Source organism: Rhipicephalus sanguineus, chromosome 7, assembly GCF_013339695.2.
Source record: "Rhipicephalus sanguineus isolate Rsan-2018 chromosome 7, BIME_Rsan_1.4, whole genome shotgun sequence".
Lineage (NCBI taxonomy): Eukaryota > Metazoa > Arthropoda > Arachnida > Ixodida > Ixodidae > Rhipicephalus > Rhipicephalus sanguineus.
In genome coordinates, this window is record NC_051182.1 from 37,204,272 (window position 1) to 37,227,946 (window position 23,675).

Sequence of the window (23,675 nt, forward strand, 5' to 3'; positions counted from 1 at the left end):
ACGTGGCACCTAAAATCTAAGTACACCGGCCTCTAACATTTTCGCCTCCATCGAAATGCAGCCGCCGCGGCCGGATTCGATCCGCGACCTTCGGGTCAGCGTCGAGCGCCATAACCACTAGACCACCGTGGCGGGTAACGAGTTTTTCAAACTAGGTAGAGTGTTTTAATGTATTCAATAAGCAGACTCTTCTTTATCGGAACTCTAACCCTTTCTTTATAGGGGACTATGGTGGCTCTGCAGCCGCTGTAGATTTCTTCCAGTATTTGTTATACATGGTTCGCGTACAGCCCACAATCCATAGCGCCTGCATAACTGCTGGGATTTCTACCGAATAATGCTTGCTGGCCCTTTATGGGTCTTAAAGATACGCTATTATTTATTGACCAAGTAGACGAAACTGCACAACTTGCTCAGCTTTTTTAACTGATTCTGCTGACCTTCAATTATGTATAAAGTAGTCAAGTAGTGGACAGATATAGGTAATCGCATTGAATTGTTGGCTGAAACAATAAAATATATCTGCTAAACACGACGCTCTTCTTAACAATCAAATGGATGCTAGAATAGTGCCACGTTGCAAGCATTTGAAACGGAGCAGGTAATTTTTAACTTGCAGCACATTGAGCTCTGTGCTTGCTCATGAGTAAGGAAGGACATTTAAAATAAAACACACAATTGGTGCCACAAGTGACAAGCCAATTTGAGCGTTGCCAACATTGCCTATTTATGCTTATTGAGCAAATAATTATATCTCTACAAGCACAGGTCCAAAATATTCATTCAGCAAACAACAAAGTTGCCAAGCAAGCTGTGTTCTCCGAACAAAAATTAATCATTCTAGGCCTGCACGGAGGTCAGTGCAGTCACAACGAAAGCTGCAGAAGGGGCATTTCTAAGCCCGTTGAAAAACTGTTTTGGGGCGACTACTGCGAAATTCGTAGCAATGTATCCACTAAGCGCTAAATCTCAGAAGTTTGCGCAGTAGGGAAGTACCAACTATGGCCAGTATCATCATTTTGCGAGGGAATGAGGTACCCACTACGCGCATTAAGGCCATTTTGGGGCGCTCTGTTGATGCTGTAGCTGATGATGCTGAAGAAATACGGCTAGGCCCATTGTAATGGGTAGGAAGCTTTAAATGACGGACACTTTACATATTTCAAATTTTGTGACGCCTGGTGTTATTTTACTCGTCTACACTCATAGTTCCATTTTAACGTGATTAGTTGCCCGTGCCTCCTCACTTCCTTTCCCACAAGCCTTGCTACACATATACTGTACCAGGTTATGCAATGCTCTGCTAGCGTGCCTGGTTAGCCGAGTGGCTAGGACGCTCGCATTCGGATGAGGGTACGCGGGTTCGAATCCCGCCTCGTGAAGAATGTTTTTTTTTCGGCAAGAATTTTTCTCTTTCTTTCCGTCTCTCTGTTTCGCCCTTTCTTTCTCTCTGTCTTCTGTACTCGTTCCCATGTAGCCGCGCAACGGCACACACCCGTTAGGACAATGATAGTTGTCTGTGATCGACTCGCAAGGGCGATTTGCTACACAGCTTTGCTTTTAAAAGGCCGTTTTGTTCACGATTTTCAGCCCTCGAAGACCCATGTCCCCCCTTTATGGAGCCCCGACACGGTGTCTTAGCAGCTGAAGTGTCGTGCTGCTAAGCTTCAGTAAGCGAGTTTGATTCCCCGTTGCGGCAGCCACATTCTGATAAGCGTGAGGTTGCAAAGTACCCTTGTACGTAGGCTTAGGTGTGCGTTAAATAATTCAAAGTGGTGTAAATTACTCCTGATACTGCTCATCTGTCCCTACTACTGTATGCTCAATAATGGCATCGTCGGATTGGTACGTAATATTAGAGTACATCTTTTTAGCTTCTTACATAGTGCGCTTGGTATTTGACACAATGGAACATTTAAATACGGTGGGCCATTCATTTGCTTAAGCAGGGCTGACAATATTTAATACGCTAGACCAGGTTTGCGGAGCATACTACTACGAAATTATTAAAATGTGTTAAGCGAACTAAAGTGAACTTTAGCCTCATGTCTACAAACATCCAAGGTAACGTACGATACACGGGAAACATGAAAATATGACGCACTTAGTAAATATAATAATAATAATAATATCACAGGTTTACCGTCCCAAAATAATAAATATAGGGAAACATTGAGATAAGTATGTATTACACAATAAAAATAAGAGTTTCTAATATAGTACCAAACGTGCCTGAATCAAGTGCTGCCAGTCACAGCGAATTCAATGGAACATTGTCGTTGGGAAGAAAACTCCTTTGATATGTTTTATTTGGGCGCGAATAATAGAGCCATAAGCCACCGCGGTACAATAAATTTGCTGTACACAAAAGTAGTACGAATACTGACGTCTGTCCACGTCTTCATTCCCTTACTCATTGTCAGAATTCAGAGCGACTGTTCCCCTACTCCGGTTGCCCGTGAAGCTACAGATGCACCACATCGTATTGTTATTACCTAAACGCGTCATGCCTAGCTGATGCGTTTCTCGCAGCCTGATGATATATTACATCACTGATACTGTTTCTCGTTTGTTCCAGCAAACAGAACGTATTGGAGCCAGTTGGGAAAGTCTCAGATTGAGAAGACTTTGGCGAGAGAAGAGATTAGGAATCGTGCCAAGTTCGTGATTCTCTTCCTCGGAGATGGAATGGGCGTCAGCACGGTGACCGCTGCTAGAATTTACAAGGGTCAATTTAAGAATCAAAGTGGCGAGGAGACTGTGCTTTCATGGGAAGAATTTCCGTACGTGTCACTGTCAAAGACCTATGGTCTGGATGCGCAGACCTCTGATTCAGCAAACTCTGCTACAGCCTACCTGTGTGGAGTTAAGGCCAATATTGGTACTGTTGGAGTGGACTCCACTGTCAAGGTCAGTAGTGAGTGCATCTGAGCCAGCGTTGTCGCAACATGAATACCAGATGTCTTTTCAGAACTTGTTTCTAGTGATTGGGGCCACATTAATTTGGGGAAATATGGTAGACATATGCTGCAATTCGCCATAGTTTGCTGCCGTCGTATATTACCATGCTGCATGTTGCGCTGCTAACCTCAAGAATGCGGGTTCAGTTCTCAGTCACTGGGGCCGCACTTCGATTGGGGTGAAGTGCAAAAACTCCCTCGTGCTTCGATTTAAGTGCACGTTCAAGAAACTCGAGTGGCCTAAATTAATCCGGCGTCCGTAAGTGCGGCCTTTTTCGTAATCAGTGTGAATTTAGGCCGGTAAAATCCAAATAATTATTATCATTATTCAACAAACCGGCATAGTGAGTACGAAAAACGAAACTATTTTATGACTAAACAAGATCCCAGTCGGAATCGTCTGTGGAAACATATTTTGAAAGCATGTCGGTTAGGGTTTCCTTGCAGTCGCAGAGCTCAGCGACCAAGTCGACCTGTAAGATCCCTTAATAAAGAATGCCAGCAGAGCACGTGGTGGTCAGCAAATACGGAGAAGTGCGTGCCATATAAATATGGACAGAACTTGGAGACCGCCCAGACAAGAGCGAGACTTTCTCGCTCTGTAATGGAATAGTTGCGCTCTGCAGGTGTAAGGAGGCGGCTAGCGTAGGCGATAACGCGGTCGTGTCCCTGTAGGCGTTGGGCAAGGACAGCTCCAATCCCGTGACCACTGGCATCAGTTCGGACCCTCAGTCGGGGCGGATGGGTCAAAGTGGGTTAATATAAGTGGCGACGTCGAAATTGTGGTGAGGTGAGAAAAAGTGGCAGCTTGAGTGGACCCCCACGAAAATGGGACGTCTTTCTTCAGAAGATCAGTAAGTGGTCGAGCTATGGCTGCAGTCTTTCACGAACCGCCTGATGTAGGAACAGAGTCCCACAAAACTGCGGGCATCTTTGGCGGATTGGGGTGCTGGGAAAATGGTGACGGCTCGAATTTTCTCATGGTCCGGTCGCACACCAGAAGCGTCAACGAGCTGGCCCAACACTAATCTGACGGCGGCCAAAGTGACACTTCGACGAGTTCAACTGGAGGCCAGCATTGCGGAAGAAGTCAAGAATAGCCGACAGGCGCTCAAGGAGGGTATGAAATGTTGGTAAAAATACGAGGACGTCGTCTAGGTAACACATCCATGTTGTCCCTTTGAACCCTTGTAGCAGAGAGTCCATCATACGCTCGAAAGAGGCTGAGGCTCTGCATAGACCGAAGGACATAACCTTGAATTGGTACAGGCCATTGGGAGTCGCGAAGGCGGTATTTTCTTAGTCTTTCTCGTCCACGGCAATCTGCGAATAACCGGAGCGAAGGTCTACGGATGAAAAGTAGCGTGCGCCGGGGAGACAATCGAGCGCGTCATCAATGCGGGGCAAAGGATACACGTCCTTTTTCGTAATTCATTTAGATGCCGGTAATCGATGCAGAAACGCCACGTGTTGTCTTTCTTTTTAACCAGGACGACGGGTGACGTCGAAGGGCTTGATGAGGGCTCAATAATGCCTTTACCTAACATCTTGTTAACTTCGTCTTGAATAATCTTGCGCTCTGACAGTGACACCCAATACGGTCGACGGTGAATGGTAAGAACATCAATATATATATATGTATGTGTCATTCCATATCAAGTGTACCAGGCAAATTTTCGACCATCTCCGATCATGCTGATATAAATTGGGTTGGTTTGTGTGAATGTCAGACATAATTATGGATGCGTTAAATGGCGGAGAAAAAATTTGTGTTGCCTAGAGGGCGCTTCGAACTTGGGGCACGGAAGTGAAACTGTGTCGTACACGATAATTTATATCAAATTGCTGGTTTGAGCCATTACTATGAAACTACTTTGTTCCTAATTTCAAGGCACTGCTCTTTCATGACTATGATAGTTTATTCATTTTTGTTTCAACTTTAATTATTTTTGGCCTGAAGAATAAGTCACAAGATGCTGCATGTTTAGCGTTTCTTAGAAAGAGCACTCTGCGAGTAATATATTCACATTGAGGGATTTGCAGGTTCCTATAGTAAGTGATAAAAATACTGTGGGATCGAAAGAAGAAGAAACGTTGCCACAGTGTTGCGACAAAGTTGGGAAAAAGAACATTTTGACCCATATTGTGGCTTCGATTTGACAATGTTGCAGTTCAAGTAAAAATATTACTTTCGAATCTTTGTGTAGTATGCTTTGTGGGTATGATGTACAGGAAGTTTGAAGAGTAGTTTTTGTTTTAAGCGAGAAAGAAATTTTCTAACTGAACAACCACAAGGTCGTACCAATTGGTACGACCTTGTGGTACGACTTTGTGGCTATGCAGTGAAGGCCAGGCAAAGGAACACTTAAGTGTTCCTTTGCCTGGCCTTCACTGCATAGCACGTCAGGGCAGGATTCCAGCGGAGGCCTTTTCGCAGGAAATACTGTAAGTCATAGAACTGTTTGCCACATCTTTTAGTAATACTGCTGTATATAACGTCAAAAAAAGAGACAGTTTCGCCGCAAGGGCGAAGCAATGAATGCGATAGCAAGAAAAGCGGCCCGTGATGGACGCCTGCTACGCTGCAGAATAGGATGCCTCGAAGCGAGCGCCATCCTAGGGTGAGGACAACCGCGTCGTCTGCTAGCGCAACCGCCATTTTCTTGCATCCGCCGATCGCGGGGAGCGCCTCGATAGCGGTGGGTCCTGCTTGCAGTAGGCGCTTGCATTCTACTTTAGCTTCGATATTCATTCCTTTGTCAGAGTAGATGATAAGCGAGAGTGAACATTCAGTGACGCGTCCGCTAGTTCGAGAGGATTAGCGAAGGTATATTCTTTCTGTTAATTTCTTTCTGCTAATGATAACATTCTAGAATTAGAATGAATTAGAATGAATTAGAATAGAATTAGAAAGAATTAATATTCTTTCTGTTATAATAAAGTTGACAACGGCGGGCAACTGCTCGTCTTCGTAGTTGCACCGTCGCCGCGAGCTTTCTGTCGTCGCGCTCACATATGGACATAGCAGAAAGTAAGAGAAATATGCTAAAGTAGATAGCTGCTGTGTATATAAGTACGAATGCCCGGCATCCTTACTACCATTGTCACTATTACGCGCCGCCTACACGATTACATGGTGGCAAACTGTGTCATGCACTAGGTAATCAAAACAAAGACACGCGATGGAGTACAATCATTTAATACCGTTACGCAAAATATATTATGGTCAAGATGATTATGAACTCTGTGCTTTATTCCGTCGAGTTTTTTTTCTCATGCGTATGTGCATATAGGATACAAAAAGGCCTTGCTGTTAAGGTAGACTAACACCAGCACAAGTTTTGCTTCCGTGACCTCCGGCATGTGTGGATGGTTTCTGACGTAAATGTATGCGGAGCCTGAGTCTTGTGTAGGTGGCTACCAGCATCTTGCCTATTTCTTATGTTCTGCGCAAGTACTCAGGCATGGCCGGTCTACCTTCGCAAGGTATTCTGTCAGAGAGCGTAGTGGCAACCTCATCGTGTGTACATTGTTTGTACACCACGCAATAAAGCCCATGAAGTGCTCCTCATAGTTTTTCAGAGTGCGGATCACTTCCCTGCTCGGATAAATCAAGTTTCGTCCATCACTCACATATTCCTTGAGAACTGTCAAAGAAGCATATTCATTGCTGGCAGCACCAAGAAGGGCATCCTTCACTGGGAACAGGATACGGACTTCAAAACGCTTTTGAGGATGTAGCCTCCAAGATAGTGCAAAATGCAGCATTCCGTTGCCGTCAGCTCCTCAACGAACAAAATCTCGGTGTCGTCTATTTCTTCATACAAATTTTCTGAGTGTTGCTTCTTCGCATGAGAAAGGAGTTCGACGAGGTAGTCTCGATCATCAAGCTCATAGCTTCTTGTCCGCGGTGTATGTAGAAATTGGCTCACGCTCACAAGCCTCAGAGCACATTTCAAATCATATGTTGTTGGCACTGGCTTTATTAGGCGCACAACAGAAAACAGATTTTCGAGGCAGTCTTGAAGTAACCTGCTCGTTAGGAAAAACTCGTAGCCTTCATTGCCCAGAAGGACTTCTTGAAGGCGAAGAACAACTGTCGTGGAAATGAGAAGCCCGGCTTGGAATGGTTTCCACTGAGCTGTGGCGCCCAACTTCATTCCTTTGATTGTCTCTGCTGCAAGGCGCAGGGTGTTCAGAGCAGCAGAATACTTGTCCATATTTCGGTGACTTAGAGCTAAAGTGGGATGGCGTGACGACATCAAAGCGTACCACTTCGACACTAAGTCCATGAACCACGCTGTCGTTTCGGCAGCTGGGTCAAGCAGCCCTTCCTTTACCAGAAATCTAACAGCTGGTGCGGCTTCTCTGAAAATTGGACAGCTACTCCAACCTTCATTTTTGTGAAGTGACCGCAGCTCACATGAACCTCGGACAGGGCAGGTGCGACCTTAAGCTCTCTCTCTGCGTCGTAGTCCACTACCGCCTGGACGTGCTCTAGTTTCACGTATTGTGACGGGAGCTTGTTGTCGCGCACGGTGACATCACTCAATGTGAAGACTTTGGAGCTTAAAAGTTGCCCTCTCAGGTTCTTTAACACATGGGCTGCGTCAGAAGTAAAAAAAGCTCTTTGCCGTCCAAACATGGATGCTGTACTGAGCAGACTGTAGTGGAATTTCTGTGGCTTGAAAACCCAAACTCTCGCCACATTGCTCGATTTGCTGAGCCCATGTCACATGTGACTGCTCGGACTCTGAGAGAAATCTGGCTACAACGCTGGACAATGTCGAGCACATAGTCTTTGAGCAAGGCACCATCCACGGATCGTGCAGTAAATTTATATCCGATCACCTGCTTCCACCGCTGATTAATTCCACCCAACATGAACTCCAAATCGTGATTAGCGGGTTCCTCTGGCTTTGAATGAAGTGTGATACCTCCAAGGAGAATGTCTTGAGCTCGGTCCAATTCAAAGGCTGTAGCTATTTCCATTTCGTCAAGAAACAGCACGCAGTCTTTCTCCACGTTTTCCATGGTTTCGGCCTTGCACTTCATAACATCAAAAACTTCTCGAAGAATTCCTGGAAGGAATTTCAATCCCTGCATCCTCCGCGCCAACGTCCTGCTAGATGGGAGGGGGTGACCCAACTTCCTCAGGGTCTCGTACCCGGTCGTTCCGCAAGCGAATTTAATTTGCAAACCTTGTTTAGCTGTCTCCACAGACCAAGTGTGACCCTGGGTACTGTTTTTAGAAAGAGCACAAACCTGATCTGCATTCAAGAAGCGTATATTTCTTTAGAAATTCTCAGCCTTACTTTCAAGCTTATGGACTTGCTTTCTGAAGTTCTGGATTGTGTTCTTAGTGATGCTGTGATGTTCTCGAAGCGTGGCGTATTTTCTTTCTATGTCTGGCAACTGCTTTTTCAGCTGAGCATAGTCTCTTTGTGTCTCACTAACTGTGGGAGTTTCATCAGTCGAGTTTGCTATTCTGACGTTCAAAGCTTCGACACCTGGGCTATTGACTTCGATGTTGTCCGTTGACGTTTCTTGTGATACCACTTCACATGACTCAGGTAGCATTTCCACTACGTCTGATGCGGCGTGAGGTACATCGGCAGGGTCGCTCACCTCTTTGTGGTTTAACCTGGGCACATGCAGTGCTCTTTCCCTCGGTGGCTTTCGCTTCCTCGGAGCAACTGGATGCAGAAAAATGTACAAACTAATTGTGACATCAAGCACTAGGTTCAGGGAAAACGCTAGGTTTTAGGGATTCAGAATGATGAAGAGAGAGAAGGAGAGAGAGTGCGAAGAATACGATAAAAAATGCAGGGGGAGAAAATGACAGCAGCCATGCTTTTCAGCCTGAGTAGGTCGTTATAGTTGCGTTTCTGAGAAAGCTTAACGCTGTAAATTGTAGTCTAAAAGTTCCTTGCTCGCGGCTGGTCTGTAGGTGGCACGCGGTTCACATGTGCAGCTCGCACGTGTACGTAGAAATATAAGTGCGTAAGGATGAAATGTGGAGTGTTGGAAGTTTTCTGGGTAAAGACCATTTGCGGAAAAAGTGACGCAAGTATGAGGGAGGACGCGTAGAAACAGTGATCGTTAAAAAAATATAGATAAAAATAAAAAAGGAAATAATATTAACAACAACAACAACTACAATAATAATAATAATAATAATAAAGGGACAACAGAGATTGGAACGGAGAGAAGACAATGGTAAAATATATCACAATATCATGGAGGTGGCATAACTATTAGTATGTTGTACGGCTCTGGTCTCAGTAGCAGTGCCATGAAAATGTTAGCTTTTTGTGTGTGTTTATATATATATATATACATATATATATATATATATATATATATATATATATATATATATATATATGTATATATATATATATATATATATATATATATATATATATATATATATATATTCATTCCTAGCAAGGGTCTCGTTCTGGCAGACATTGATGCCTTCAGGTAGTATGCGAGGGATTATTGGTCAGCTGCCAACTCGTAAAAAGATCACGTGCTACGTGACGCCAGAAAGGCACAAAAAGAGTGTTCCACACTCACCGCCACGGCTGCGATTGGCGCTGACTGACACTCCAAGGTTTAAATGCACATATATACCCCATAAAGTGGACGGGAGGATGACCGCCGCCGTAGCTCAGTGGTAGAGCATCGGACGCGTTATTCGAAGGTCGCAGGTTCGGTCCCTGCCGGCGGCAAGTTATCTTTTCGTCCACTTTTCTTTCTTCACATTTATATTCTAAATACTACAGATAACACCCCCTATAATTTCCTTGGCGTTATTGTCGGTTAGTTCTCATTAATATTGCGTCTATATATATATATATATATATATATATATATATATATATATATATATATATATATATATATATATATTACATATCATGTCATTATGTGTTTTCGAGCGCCCGCCATTACTTTGGTAACGCAGGTGAGCCCTCATACAGAATTAGACACTGCACACGGTGGAGAGTGCCTACCTTTCAATGGGAAAAGCGTTGGTACAGCATTTGGCTTCAGCTTCTGCCATCCATCTGCCCGCTTTTGTTCAAAACAGCATTGTTCAAAGTGAGCCTGTACGGAAAATTGACGTTGTCAATATACGAGATTTCTTCCTTCGAGCAATAAGAACAAAGTACGACAAATCAATGAAATCGAACAAACTGCACGAATACGGCACGACTTCCGCACACGAACATAACATAGAGGTGCAATTCTCCTAAATTATTTCACCTACTTCCGTTACAGATATGATAAGCTAGAATAACTGTCCAAATAGCATAATAATTTTCCTGCGCGACATAACGTATAAAATACCTTTATAAACAACACTGCGAAACACAAGCATAGCGCTTCACATGTTTTGAGCTCTCAGTAGGCGCCAAGATAGGATAGTGAACAATTTAGTTAAAATAAGCGCGATGCGCCTCAGATAGCTACAGCCTTCGTGGTTCAGAAAGATTGATCGTATTTTCCAAGCCTGCGCCTTAGTTCATTATATCAAGTGAAAAAAATAAGGAGCTGTAAATGCACCGGAGGTTCCATATGTTGGTCCCCGCTGTAAGAGGCTACGTTGCCACCAATCTGAACACATAAAATAGCAAGTCTGCGTCTTAGAAAGAGTGGTGCAGACACGCTGGCATATGGATTTCACAAGGCTACGAATCAGGTACTCACATTGCATATACAGGTATGGTTCGTCGGCTGCCACTTGTCCCGCTTGATTTTAGCGGTCCATAGGAGCCGTCTTTTTGGGTCTCTGGGAAAGGAAAACATTCTGCAGCCATTTTTAGCGCTGTTACTGCATTGCGGAACGCAGCACCCAGACACTCTGCGCAAAGACGACGTGAAGAGTGGTGCTTTCCATGTCGAGCGGGAGTCGGCGCGCGCGGAAAGGAAGAAAATGGCGTCGGAGCTCCCCGAGAACCGGTTGTGGCGGCAACTGCTCCGTCAAAGAGTGGCTCCACCCTAAGCGGGGGCGCGCGGGCATCAAGGCACCCTACTGCAGAAAGATATGCCCCCCCCCCCTCCTCCGGCCGCAACTACCGCTCGAGCAGACAGCGGAAGGGCAAGGTTCTCCCTGCGCAAATATAAGACGAAACGAGCGAGCTGGCCGACGACTTTTAAATGCGCCCGTTGCGCTCCTCGCGCCGTCTCGCTGGTAATGAAGAAACGCTTATAAGCACCTACCGTCTCTCAGCCCTGCCAGCGGTAAAGGGTGTGTATATAACACTCGCCGTTAGCTACCTTTGTAGATCTACGCTTTGTGGCGTAGTGGTTAGCGCCACGGGCTGCGTAGCGAGCGGTCGCTGCTTCGATTCCGCGCTTCGGAAGCATTTTTCTGAATTATTTTAAATAGGATGGTCTTTCTTGGGGAACTTAAACGCAGAAATTTTGGTCTGTCTGTCTGTCTGTCTGTCCTTCTGTTTGTCTGTCTGTCACCCAATTCAGCCGCCCGGCCAAAGTTGAACCACTTGCCTAACGGCCAGCCATCTTGAACTTGTGGCTAGGTTCATACTTGCGTACATTGTCGATCAAGAAGTAAACATTACGCATATCTGAGGCGCAACATCACTCCGTCAGTATTAAGTGGTGTGTTCCTTTACTGGAAAATACATAGACACATACTTCTAAATACCCTAGTTTCTGACACTGCGCTGAAAATGCCACGCTATGCACGCCGACGAACGCCCTCTGCAACGGAGGAATGGAACCCATCCGCACAAGCTGGTGTTTCCCGACGTATTGAAAGATGGCGTCCATATCTCTCGCAGCACCTCCACTATCGCCTTCACACGGCATTTGCAGTGGAGCACGGAGATACGCCGCAAATTTTTTTTGGGACTTTTATATGTATATGCATACTTTTACATATACGGGGCATGACGGCGGCGGCAAAACCAGCCGAGACTGTCCATATAATTGATGTCGCAATAATGGCAATAGTGCTAAAATTATGGAATGGTACTACCCCCTTAGACCATCAACGGGCAGGTAATATTCAACCGCTTCATCGTCCATAGGGGCAGAATTATAATGAAGTCAATGACCTGCAGAGCTGCTCTAGGGCGTCGTGTTTGGCTTCTGATAATGAAGATACATGGTCTTACGTAATAAGTAACGGCATAATTAAGCTAGAGGTTAAGTTGTGTTTAGGACCTTTCAGGTATAGAGCACGCGTTGGCTTATACCTGAAAGGTCATAAAAACAACTTAAACAAGGTATAACTTAGTTATGCCGCTAATTATATATATATATAGCATTTTTTTTTTCCTGAAGCACCCCATAAGGTCACATGTGTGTAACATAACCGTGGAGCAAACACTCCATATTTCCGAATCGGCGTCGAGATAGTCGTCATACATATATCGTCATATATATATATATATATATATATATATATATATATATATATATATATATATATATATATATATATATATATATATATATATATATATATACATATATATATATATATATATATATAGGCTGTTGACCCGAAGGTCGCGGGACCGAATTCCGACCGCGGTGGTTGCATTTTCGATAGAGGCGAAAATGTTTGAGGCCCGTGTACTACTTAGATATAGGTGCACGTTAAAGAACCCCAGGTGGTCGAAATTTCCGGAGCCCTCCCCTATGGCGTCTCTCATAATTATATCATGGCTTTGGGACGTTAAGCCCCAGCTATAGTTATTATTATTAGTATTATTATTATTATTTATATTATTATTATTATTATTATTATTATTATTATTATTATTATTATTATTATTATTATTATTATTATTATTATTATTATTATTATTATTATTGTACGTCCGGACAAATTCCACCCACCACTTAACATAAGATTATCCGCATCAGCCGAAACAACGAGCTTCTGCAGTTACGTAAACAAATCTCCGAGATTTGCCTTCAAGCGAGGTGATTACACGGGCCTCTATCATCACTTGTCTACCGTTGAGTGGTCACAGGTTAGTGACAAACCAAATGTTGATGAGCAGGTTGATCGGTTTACGGAGCTTGTACTGAGAAGCATGCGTAATTTTATTCCCCAATATACACCTAAACAACGTAAATATCCCCACTGGTTTTCATCTGAACTTATCAGTGCACTGAAGCATAAAGATCACGCACACAGGAAATCTAAATGTTCTCCATTCAGCGAGTGGAAGGAAGAGTTCAGCTTCTTTCGAAATCTCTCTAAACGCCTATATAAACGGGATCATCGTTCGTATATTGAATTCTTAGAAAAAAGCGCCTCTGACAGGCCGGCTGAGTTTTGGAAGTATGTACATAAACGGTCCAGCAAAAGCGGAGAGTCCTTCAGACTACTGGACTCAAATGGGGTAGAAGTGCATGCCGTCGCTGACTGTTTTGCCACGCATTTTTCATCCGTTTATAAGGCCTCGGACTCTAGCACTGATATCAGACAACAGCCCAAGGCGGTTAGCTCATCCAGTGCTTTGTCGCTGGATGAAAATCTTATCTGCGAATGCATTAAGCGCTTAAAACCATCCTTATTATGTGGGCCAGATGGCATCCCCTCCGCCATACTAAAAGCTTATGGTAGTATATTTGTCCCAGTACTGACTACGATATTTAATAACTGCCTGGACACTTCCACATTTCCTAGCATGTGGAAAACCGCTCGTGTTTTTCCAGTATTTAAGTCGGGCTCTAGAACAGATGCTTCTAATTATCGCCCGATTTCTCTACTATGTGCCACATCAAAGATCTTCGAGCTGGCTCTTCACAACATATTGTCTTTAGTGTGAAAAACTCACTGATTCCTAATCAACATGGTTTTCTCGCTGGCCGCTCAACTACCACAAATCTTGCTAGTTTCATGACGCAGACCTCCACACCAATTTCTCAGAGAGGACAGGCTGACGTAATTTACTGTGACCTGAGCAAGGCTTTTGATGTAGTCAGCCACACACTGATTATGGTTAAACTTGCGCACTTTGATGTTGACTTGTCAATTGTGAATCTCCTGCAGAGCTATCTGCTGAATAGATATTGTTATGTAGCCGTAAATGGCCAAACGTCTTCTTTGTATAAAGTGACTAGTGGGGTCCATCAAGTGTCTGTATTAGGCCCACTCCTGTTTTTAATTTACGTTAATGATGTTTCTTTTGCCATTCGTAATTCTTCTTTTCTCTTGTATGCCGATGACATCAATATTTTTAAGGAAATTCATTCAGTTAACGACTGTCGCATGTTGCAGTCAGACTTGCGCTCTTTTTCCGAATGGTGCAACGGTAATAACCTTTCTCTGAATACCTTGAAGACAAATTTCATGTCTATCACTTGGAAAACATCTAGCGTGTCATTTCAATACTCTGTGAATTCTGTGCCGTTATGCAAGGTTTATGGAATCAGTGATCTTGGTGTTGTTGTTGACAGCGCGTTAAACTTTTCTTCTCACGTTAAGCGTGCTGCTATGCGGGGCCTTCGTTCTCTCGCATGTGTTTGTAGAATATCTCGAGAATTCAGGTCTCTCATGGCCCTACACAAATTGGTCACGGCAATATGTCTTCCGCAACTTGAGTATGCGTCCGTGATTAGGAATTGCATTGCTCAATCCAGCGGTAACACCATTGAACGAGTCCAGAAAAAATTCCTCAGCTTATATAACCATCGCTTTGCTAAAAATGACTCTGGATCTCGTTCAAATACTGCTGAATTATTATCACTGCGATCACTTCACTGCCGACGAAATCGCTCTGATCTCTTATTTCTTTACAAGCTAGTCCACGGTATCATATCCTGCCCTGTACTTCTCAATTGTGTAAATTTTCAAATTCCGCGTAAATTAACCAGAGAGCAGACCGTTTCATGTACCCGCCTGCTTCTTCCAACACTCTACCGTTCACAGAATACGAAGTCTCTATAATGTTAATTTTCTTGATCTTGACGTTTTTCATAGCCCACAATCATTGTTTTTATCCGAGCTTTGCAGTATTTTGACATAGTGTGGCACAATGTACAAAGTCTTCCCTTCTCAGTCTTTCCACATAGTTGTATATATGCAATCTAATTCTTTATTCCCCGTCAATATTTCTCGTGTTGTCTTATTTTACTCCTCCGCTTTTTTGTTCATTTCTCTTTCTGTACGTGTTTTCGCTCTTTTTATTTCTGAAGACAGTCTGTATTGTATTGTTTATTTTTATTGTTTTTTCTTTTGCTTGCGCCAGCACAAAGACCTTACGGTTGTTCCTGGGCACGTTAAATAAATGATTGGTCGGTTGGTTGGTTGGTTGGTTGATTACTATGTAATGGGTGCGTGCGCGAGATCGGCTGGTGTATAGAAGGGAAAAAGGAAGCCAAAGAATTGAACAGCTGGTCCTATCATACGGGCGTTGTCTCTGTTCTCTTCCCTTACAGCATGTATATATATATATATATATATATATATATATATGTATATATATATATATATATATATATATATATATATATATATATATATATATGCGGGAAAGACCGCCTTTAGAATGACAATGTTAGCTGCTGTGTTTTACCAAAATAATTAACCACCGCTTCCTACCTTCTGCACTGTCCCGGCCCATGTGGGACCAATTTTTTGACCGCGACCCACATGCTAAGAAGAGCTTGAGACCCCAGAGTCGGGCATTCGCATGCAAAGTGTCTTGAACGATAATGGAGACAGGACGCGAGACAGGCATTGAAGGAAGAGTGAGTGCACGCAGAAAGTGTTGTGGAGACGGCAACCACGATCTCGACCTTCTAGCGCCTGGTGTAGGACGTCCGGAATTGACGTTTCCCCTTCACCGCCATCTTCACAAGAGAAATTTCTGTTGAGTTGAGTTCTGTTGAGTTGAGTAAATGACTAAGTTTACCTCCTCGGCAGCATTTTATCAGGAACAAAATACTTCAGAGACACAGATGCATCTTTACATTTCATGTCGATCTGTTTGAAAAGGCTAAAGTAGCTTGCAAGACGAAGAGAGTATATTCTGGCAAAATTCTCGTGAACAAAGTGTTATCCAATTCTTTTATAATCCGAAAGCTTCGCTTATAGCTAATCTTTTTCTTATGCTTGTTGAGATAGCTGTAAAAGCTCGCTTTGAGCTGTGCAAGTGGGACATAAATGCCAGGGGAGTACAAGAAGCGCATGCATACTCACATAGGCTGCTCAGTGAAGGACTGCCGGGCAGTCGACGAAACGACTGACGGACGTTATAGCTTATGCGCTGTAGCGATTTCAACCTTTCTAAAGTGTACTGAGCGATTTATTTATTTATTTATTTATTTATTTATTTATTTATTTATTTATTTATTTATTTATTTATTTATTATCCTTTCTTGTAATGTTCCGTGCGCCAAGGCTGCAATAGCACAACCTGCGACACCGTAATTTCTACGCTGTAAATGTGTCCTCTCGCTTTCGCGAAACGACAAATTGAAACGAAAAGACAATAAAAAGAAACAGCTCAATACGCTCCGGAAAGGTTGAAATCGCAACAGGCACCGCCTTGGAGACTCGGACAGCAAAATATATATTTTCCGCAGGCATGCACCGACGTTCATATCTGAAGACACCCTATAGGAGGTGTCAATTTGTGGCATACCCATTCATTACCCTCCCCCCCACAACCGTTTTCATATATACACATTAAAACGGTTGGGTTGGTGCATTGGGCGTTTCCCGTTCTTATAAGTTCACATCACGGCGTACAAAAATAAGAGAACATCCGTGTAACAGCTCAAGGTGGTGGCGTCAGATGTCTTACGAAAAATAGTCTGCAGGCAAGGGTGATTTGAACAAGGTGGTGCTTAATACAACTCCCTGGTTGATGTAAGCCGTAGTTGGTGCGATGTTCAGTTTTTTCACCCTCATCCGCTTGCACGAATAAACATCGGCCGGTTATACTGTCTCATGGTCGTGCCGGTGAAGTACATAGAACTGAACGCGAAGGGGTCTGAATTGCTTATTGCGCGAACTTGTGTAGAGCAAAACAAATGACACTCAAAGGAGAACGACCGCGGCTATCGCCATGGTCGGTCGTCCAAAAAAAAAAAAAAAAAAAACGTCAGGCTTGCGCTGCAACTGCAGCACAGTCACAGCGAAAGCTGTAAGAGCGGCGTTTCCAGAGCCCGTTGTAAGCTCTCTTGGGGCTACTAATACAAGTACACTAGCAAGGTACCCACTACGCCATAAATCACAATTTTTGTGAAGTTGGGAAGCACCTACTAAGCATTATTCGTCATTCTGCGGAGAAGCGAGGCACCGGCTACACGTCTGTAAGGCATTATGTGCACTTTGATGACGCGACGACTGATGACGATGAAGAATTATGGCTCAGCCATTTGTAAAGAGTTAGAAGCTTTCAGCGGCCCACCAGTTATAACAATTTGCATTGGGTGACGCCCGGTCGCTATTTCCCTCTCCCGCCAGGCTGTATAACATATGTTGACGTGGGGGAGAGAGTAAATGCATAAGTTTACCTTAGGCATTTACTCTTACTTAGGAGGGGGCGAAGAACTTCATTGAGACCCCGAGGAAATGGATCATGCGCTTATGGGCTTCCTTGGCATCCAATACAAGTGCACTTGCGAGGAACCCACTAGGCTATAAATCGTAATTTTTAAGAAGTAGGGAAGCAGGCACTATGCCAATTTTCATCAATCTACGGAGAGCCTTGGTACCTGCTCAACGCAAGTAAGGCATTTTGCGCGCTTTGTTGATGCTGTGCCTGATGACGATGAAGATTATGGCGGAGCCCTTTGTAATGGGTTGGAAGATTCAACAACCTACTCGTTGCGCAATTCACATTGTGTGACGCCTGGTTGTTATTTTACTCTTCTACCACGCTATATTGCATATGTTAATGCGGTTCCTTCCCTACATGAAGCCGGTATAGGGCCTTTTCGCAATGCTGTTTGAAGCACCAGCATGGCTCAGAGGTTGAATACAGGGTTCCCACGCAGAGTGCCCAGGTTCGAACCCCGTTCCATCCTGAATTTTTTTCTTATTTCGTTTTTTTTCTTATTTGGAGCGATAGTGGTTACGGACACCGGCGGCGGCGGCGGATAATTACGGCGCCAAAAACCGCCGCTGAAATGATCTCATAACAGCTTTCGCTGTAAAACTGATCATTGTGGTTACACGTGTAACAGGCTGGTCATATCAAAATACGAAAAGGTACGCGAGTGGCCACATAGTCTCTTATACGTCCAAACATTCGTCCATTGATAAACATTGCTTTGCAGTAATTATGGATGGCAACGTGGGCTACATTATCATATAGACCCTTTACGCCAAGAAAAAGCGCAACTGATATACGCTTACGACCATTTTGTTGTTGTAGAAATGTTGCGTGATCAATCGCAGTGTCTATAGGGAAGCGGCCACGCCGAAAGCCCGCCATGCAGGCAGGGTAGAGGGTGTGGCGCTACAGATTCCATTCCAAAAAAAAAAAAAAATTCGGCAGATCCAACGGAACGGGGGAATCGATGTAATGCGAAGTATGAGCGGGAAAGTGGCTGTGGCGCATTTTTTCATATTGAGCAAAATGTGTCGGAATCACGCCAGAGAAATATATGCAAATGGTATACACGCACACATAGGTTGAAGAGTCGCACATGTATTATATATCCAGTTGTTCACAGTTGCGCAACGATGCCAACAGCAACATAGGTGTTACCAACACCAGACACGGGAAGCTGATATGTAGTGCTTATATTCTTCAATATTGGATAGCACGGATTCGAAGAGGACAAAGGAGGAAAACAGATGCACAGGACAGGCGCTAAACGCAACTTAGCTTTCTTCAGAAAAATTTCTATTGATTATATATATACAGCCGAATGGCACACGCAGCCGACCGGCACGTACGTTACACTCAGTTACAGTTGTTACAGTTGCGTTTCAATTAAGCTTATACATTTTCCTTATGAGCACCAGCAGCTGGACAGGAGTTTTATCGAATCCGTTCGTGATCGCGGCTACGAGGGTTCTAAGGGCAGTGAAGTGCAAGGTTTAGTACTGCTGGTGGAAATCGTGGATGCCTCTTACGAAGAAATGATCTATGATGCCTCCTCTCCGGGATCTGGTCACGAGGTATTGTGATGCCTTGTTCACATCCAAGCCGTATTTCATGCAGTGTTAGAAGTAGGCGTTGTTGGGTATTGATCAATCAATGTTCAAGTCACCGGCAACGATGAGGGGCATGGTTCCCTCGGCAGAGTTATTGTCGGAAGCACTGACCCCGATTTTTGCGCAATCCACGTGGTCCACGTTGCGGATGACGTGCACGAGTGGATGGATCTCCACGTGAACGAGAGTGGATCTCCAATTAGTATTCAATCTTACCTGGATGTGCGAACCACTTCGGGCTCGTTTTGGAGAAGGACTACCTTAAAGCAAATACCATGCCAGTTAGACGTGTCGATGAGATTCCTACGTTCTACTCGCTAAATGCCGCCTTATTTTTGATAAGGACAAATACAGTGTTTCTTTTATAATACAGATTTCGTAATAAAAATTCTATGACAGCCACGTTCCTGTTCTTTTCGCACATCTGCTGTATGTCGAGGCGGAAACAATTTGGTGCTACTAAAATGACATTGACGAAAGAAGTTAACAAGAGTACATTATTTAGCTTTTTAATTATTGACTTCAGGGCAGTCGTTCATATTAGAAAGTTGTATTGCACGGCAAGTTATGGCATACCCAATTTTTATTAATCAGGAAATTAGCTCGTAATTCTAGATATTCATTATCGAATTTCAAGGGCGATGTGGAAACTGATTTTGGCTCCGCGCAAAAGTTATTTTTCGCTAGAAATCGCCGACACAGGCACCAATACCGACAACGGAATTTCTGTGAAACGAGGTCTTTAACGCTACCGCATTATTTCGATCTAAGAAATAACCAGCGCCAAGTACGTGACCTTTCCAATTACTATGGGTGAATACAAATGTACACTAAATAAATATTTTCGTTATTTCTTACGCACTCATAGCTCATGTTGTTGCTTCTGCAGAACATGACATCTTCCACCAAAGCTGTCCAAATGTGGAAGTGCAAAAATTAATCTTTTATCTACGCAGGGTGGCGAGTGTCACAACGACAGCACAGCATACGTAGACAGCATTATGCAGTGGGCTCAAGATGCCGGCATGTGGACGGGCCTTGTAACTACATCGACAGTCACTGATGCCTCTCCAGCGGCTGCCTACGCTCACTCAGGCTTCCGTGAGTGGCAGCATTTTGTTCCGAAAGACTGCAATGCGTCGGATATTGCAAAGCAACTGATATATAACTCACCTGGCAGAGACATGAGGGTAATGTATCCAATGTTTGAAATGCTTCAACAGTTAGCGTTTTCATTTTGCGAAATGTAGTTGGTGAAGATGTGCAATAATAATGCACAAAGGTAGTAGAAAGGTTTCCTAAGCTAGCCTGCTCTTCTAGCTGCCTTTTGCACTTAGGCAATCATACCGAAAAAGACGGGCATTGGTTTAAAAATGCATTGCTTATTCTTCAGGGTTCCGATGATTTTGCCAGCCATAGTGCTGGTTCTGAACTTACAAACAATTTTTCGCTGGCATCGCTCCGAAAAAAAAACTTCAGGTAATTGGGATGTTGAACGTAAGCGAAGCCAGTTAACCAATGGCAATGAACAGTTATTTATGAAAAGCTACGTGAATTTGACCCCACGGAATTAACGCATTGTAAGATAACAATGGCGAACTGTACTCTCGCTGGGCTACTGACGCTGCATTCTATATAATTAATTGAACATTCATGCTAAGGGCGGATGGAATTTGTTCAAAACATGCATGCCGCGCGCCATTCAACGGGCACCATGCGGACATGTTGCTTCTAGAAAAATTGTAAACAACTATCTCCATCCTGAATGAGCTAAGATTTCTAGATGCGAGATAGAATTACGGAAACGTAGGACTCATGACTAAGGGTCATGTACGATAGTTGCGTTCGTGCAACAAAACAAAGAGAACGCTTCATGAATTTTTAACGCAGATTTACTTGCATATCCACACTTGCGCATGTGACCGTGTTGCATAACAACTGTAGTGTTTCGTGACGTATTATATTCTTCCGTAATCTCCAGGAATATGATGTCTGCTGCCGCTGTGAAATGCTAATGAAATTAAGGGTCGTGATTTCTGTTTACCTCACTCAGCAGTCACCAGAAAATTGAGTACTGTGCGTTGCGTCACACCTTCGTTTTTTGCTTGGTTATTTACAGTGCAGGCCACGTCCTGCCCCAAGCACTGCTATCTTTTCATCTATGTAATTCTAATATGTCCTGTAATCAAGTGTGCTTGGGTCACTTTTAATCTTGATACTCAATGAGCTAAATTTCTCAGCATCAGTAAAATTCAAGTTTATAACATGTACATGTTAACGTTGCAGCATCTATTTGTGGCGTCCTTCAAACTTTTCTGGCATGAATCTAAGCACAATTCAGAAACATGACCACTCAGAATGCTTATAATAGTTGCACGGTGAAAACATTTCGCCACGATTGTCTTTACTGGGTTATGTTACTTTGTCAACACCTTCACGAAGTGGAAAATGCCACAGTTTGAATATTGTGCCGTAGACTTCCTGCACAAACACGTATATCTATAGTTTTTCCCCCATACCATTCAGGTCTAGCATGTTGTGCCTGGAAGTATATGCGACGGCTCAATAAATTAATTTCTAACAGCAAGTGAACTCATGTGCGTACAATTTATTTTCACTATAGTCTGACTCCTGCTATGGAGAAGTACCTTATTGTACTATGTACAATGAACAAAAAACTCACAAGGTCTTTATGCATTCGCCTAAGACGACTCGAAGGCGAAAGCCATCTTCTTGTTCATTTCTGTAAATTTATTGATCCTCCCCCGCCCCCCTCCGAAAGCATTCTGCGCCTAACGTGGTTTTATCACTGCCTCCGTCATCACTGCCTTCGTTGTTTTAGGAGGTTATTATGGCTTCAGCCATGTTTACGAGAGCCCGACGTTTCGGGACCGATTGGGTCCCTTCGTCAGGGGTGCCTGGTTTGGTCATGGAAGCTTCTCCCCGACTTGTTCCACCGCGGCTCCGGATTTCCCTTTCCTTCACGTTTCGGAGGCCGTGAACGTAAACCGAGGGCATTGTTCCCAGGAACCGGTTCACATTTGCCGGCGTGTTTTGAATGTGCCACGACTCGAGCAAGAGCCTCCTTCCCAGATTCCTTTCTGTTTCCTGAACAGAAGCGCCGTCTAGGTCGATCTTATGGTCGTGCTTTTCACTGTGCTCTGCAAGAGCGCTGCGTTGCATTTCCATCTTCCTGACGTCGTTCTTATGTTGGCGTATTTTTTCTGGGAAGCACTTGCTCTCGCCTATGTAGCTAGCTGGGCATTGTGAACATGGCACCTTGTAAACTACGCCCTGGTGTTGTTCCCTCGGGGGTCGATCCTTCGGCCGCGGTAGCAGGCGGGTGAGCGTCGACGATGGCTTGTGTATCAGTCAGTCAGTCAGTCAGTCAGTCAGTCAGTCAGTCAGTCAGTCAGTCAGTCAGTCAGTCAGTCAGTCAGTCAGTCAGTCAGTCAGTCAGTCAGTCAGTCAGTCAGTTTATTTTCCTTAAAGACCCCGGGAGGGGGGGGTAATTCATAAGGGGTGGGATAAACATGTTCACATAACAAATATATCAAGTAATACATGGGTTACAATTCTGTACATTTCTTCGTATTTTTACAAAACATACATATAAATTAACACACTTAAACTTTATTGAAAACAAAATCATACTCGGAGGCTACTTGACAGAATATGGTCAGTTACGTGTTGTGCGAATAAAGATGGACATCCTATGTTGACAATGGCAGGAGGGAGTTCGTTCCAGTCTTTTGCCGTGCGGAGAAAAAATGATGCTGAAAATGTTGATGTTCGAGCACGCATTAGTGAAACCTGCAGTGGGTGGCTTGTCCTGAGCGATATACGCGCTGCGGGTTTGATGTAACATGGTTCATGCAGATGGGAACTATGAAAGAATTTATGGTAGAGACAAAGTGAAGAAATGCGCCGACGCACAGCGAGCGATGGAAGATTGGATAATGCTTTTAGTGACGTAACGCTGATGTCGTTGCTACAGGGTGCTGAAGAACAATTGTCTTGTAAAGGCTTTGCTGGCTTCCAGTACAGGAAACGCTCTTGGCGCGCACTCTTCATCAAAACGACGCATATTATGCAGTGTTTTCGCCAGCAGCTGCTCGAATGCATCACCTAGGTTTGGCCAATAACGGAGCTGTGACGCCGAGTCAGGCCACTTTTCTCCGAGGAAACGTGCGTCGAGGCTGGCCACCCGTGTAGCCGTGTGTAGATCGATGACACTATGCAGTCTGCTCACGAAGCATGCCGATCCAGACTGGCGACACAGCGACGTCAAGGGCTTCGTGGCGAGTGAATATAAGATGTTTAAACTCCCAGGCGTGGAGCCTATGGGTTGGCAAGGAATCATGCCAGTGACTGTTGAGAAGTGGAAGAGCTATCTGGACCATGTTTCCGAACAGAAACACATCATCGACGATGTTGTTGACTATGGTCTGGCTGCAGTAGTCCACCCGGAGGACGAAAAATTGAGCAGCGCGGATTCGAGTTGTGATGAAGACGATGAGATGTGCACCCCTCTAACGGACTAA

At 44.0% G+C, this 23,675-nt stretch overlaps 1 protein-coding gene across 1 annotated transcript; it reads left to right on the top strand.

Moving 5' to 3' along the window:
• The first annotated feature begins 2,045 nt into the window (after positions 1–2,045).
• On the top strand, positions 2,046–23,675 carry LOC119398618 (alkaline phosphatase, tissue-nonspecific isozyme-like). Its single transcript, XM_049417369.1, has 4 exons — positions 2,046–2,064; positions 2,579–2,910; positions 20,088–20,326; positions 23,375–23,675. Exons 1-4 carry the CDS (start codon positions 2,046–2,048, stop codon positions 23,673–23,675), a joined length of 891 nt encoding a protein of 296 aa, XP_049273326.1.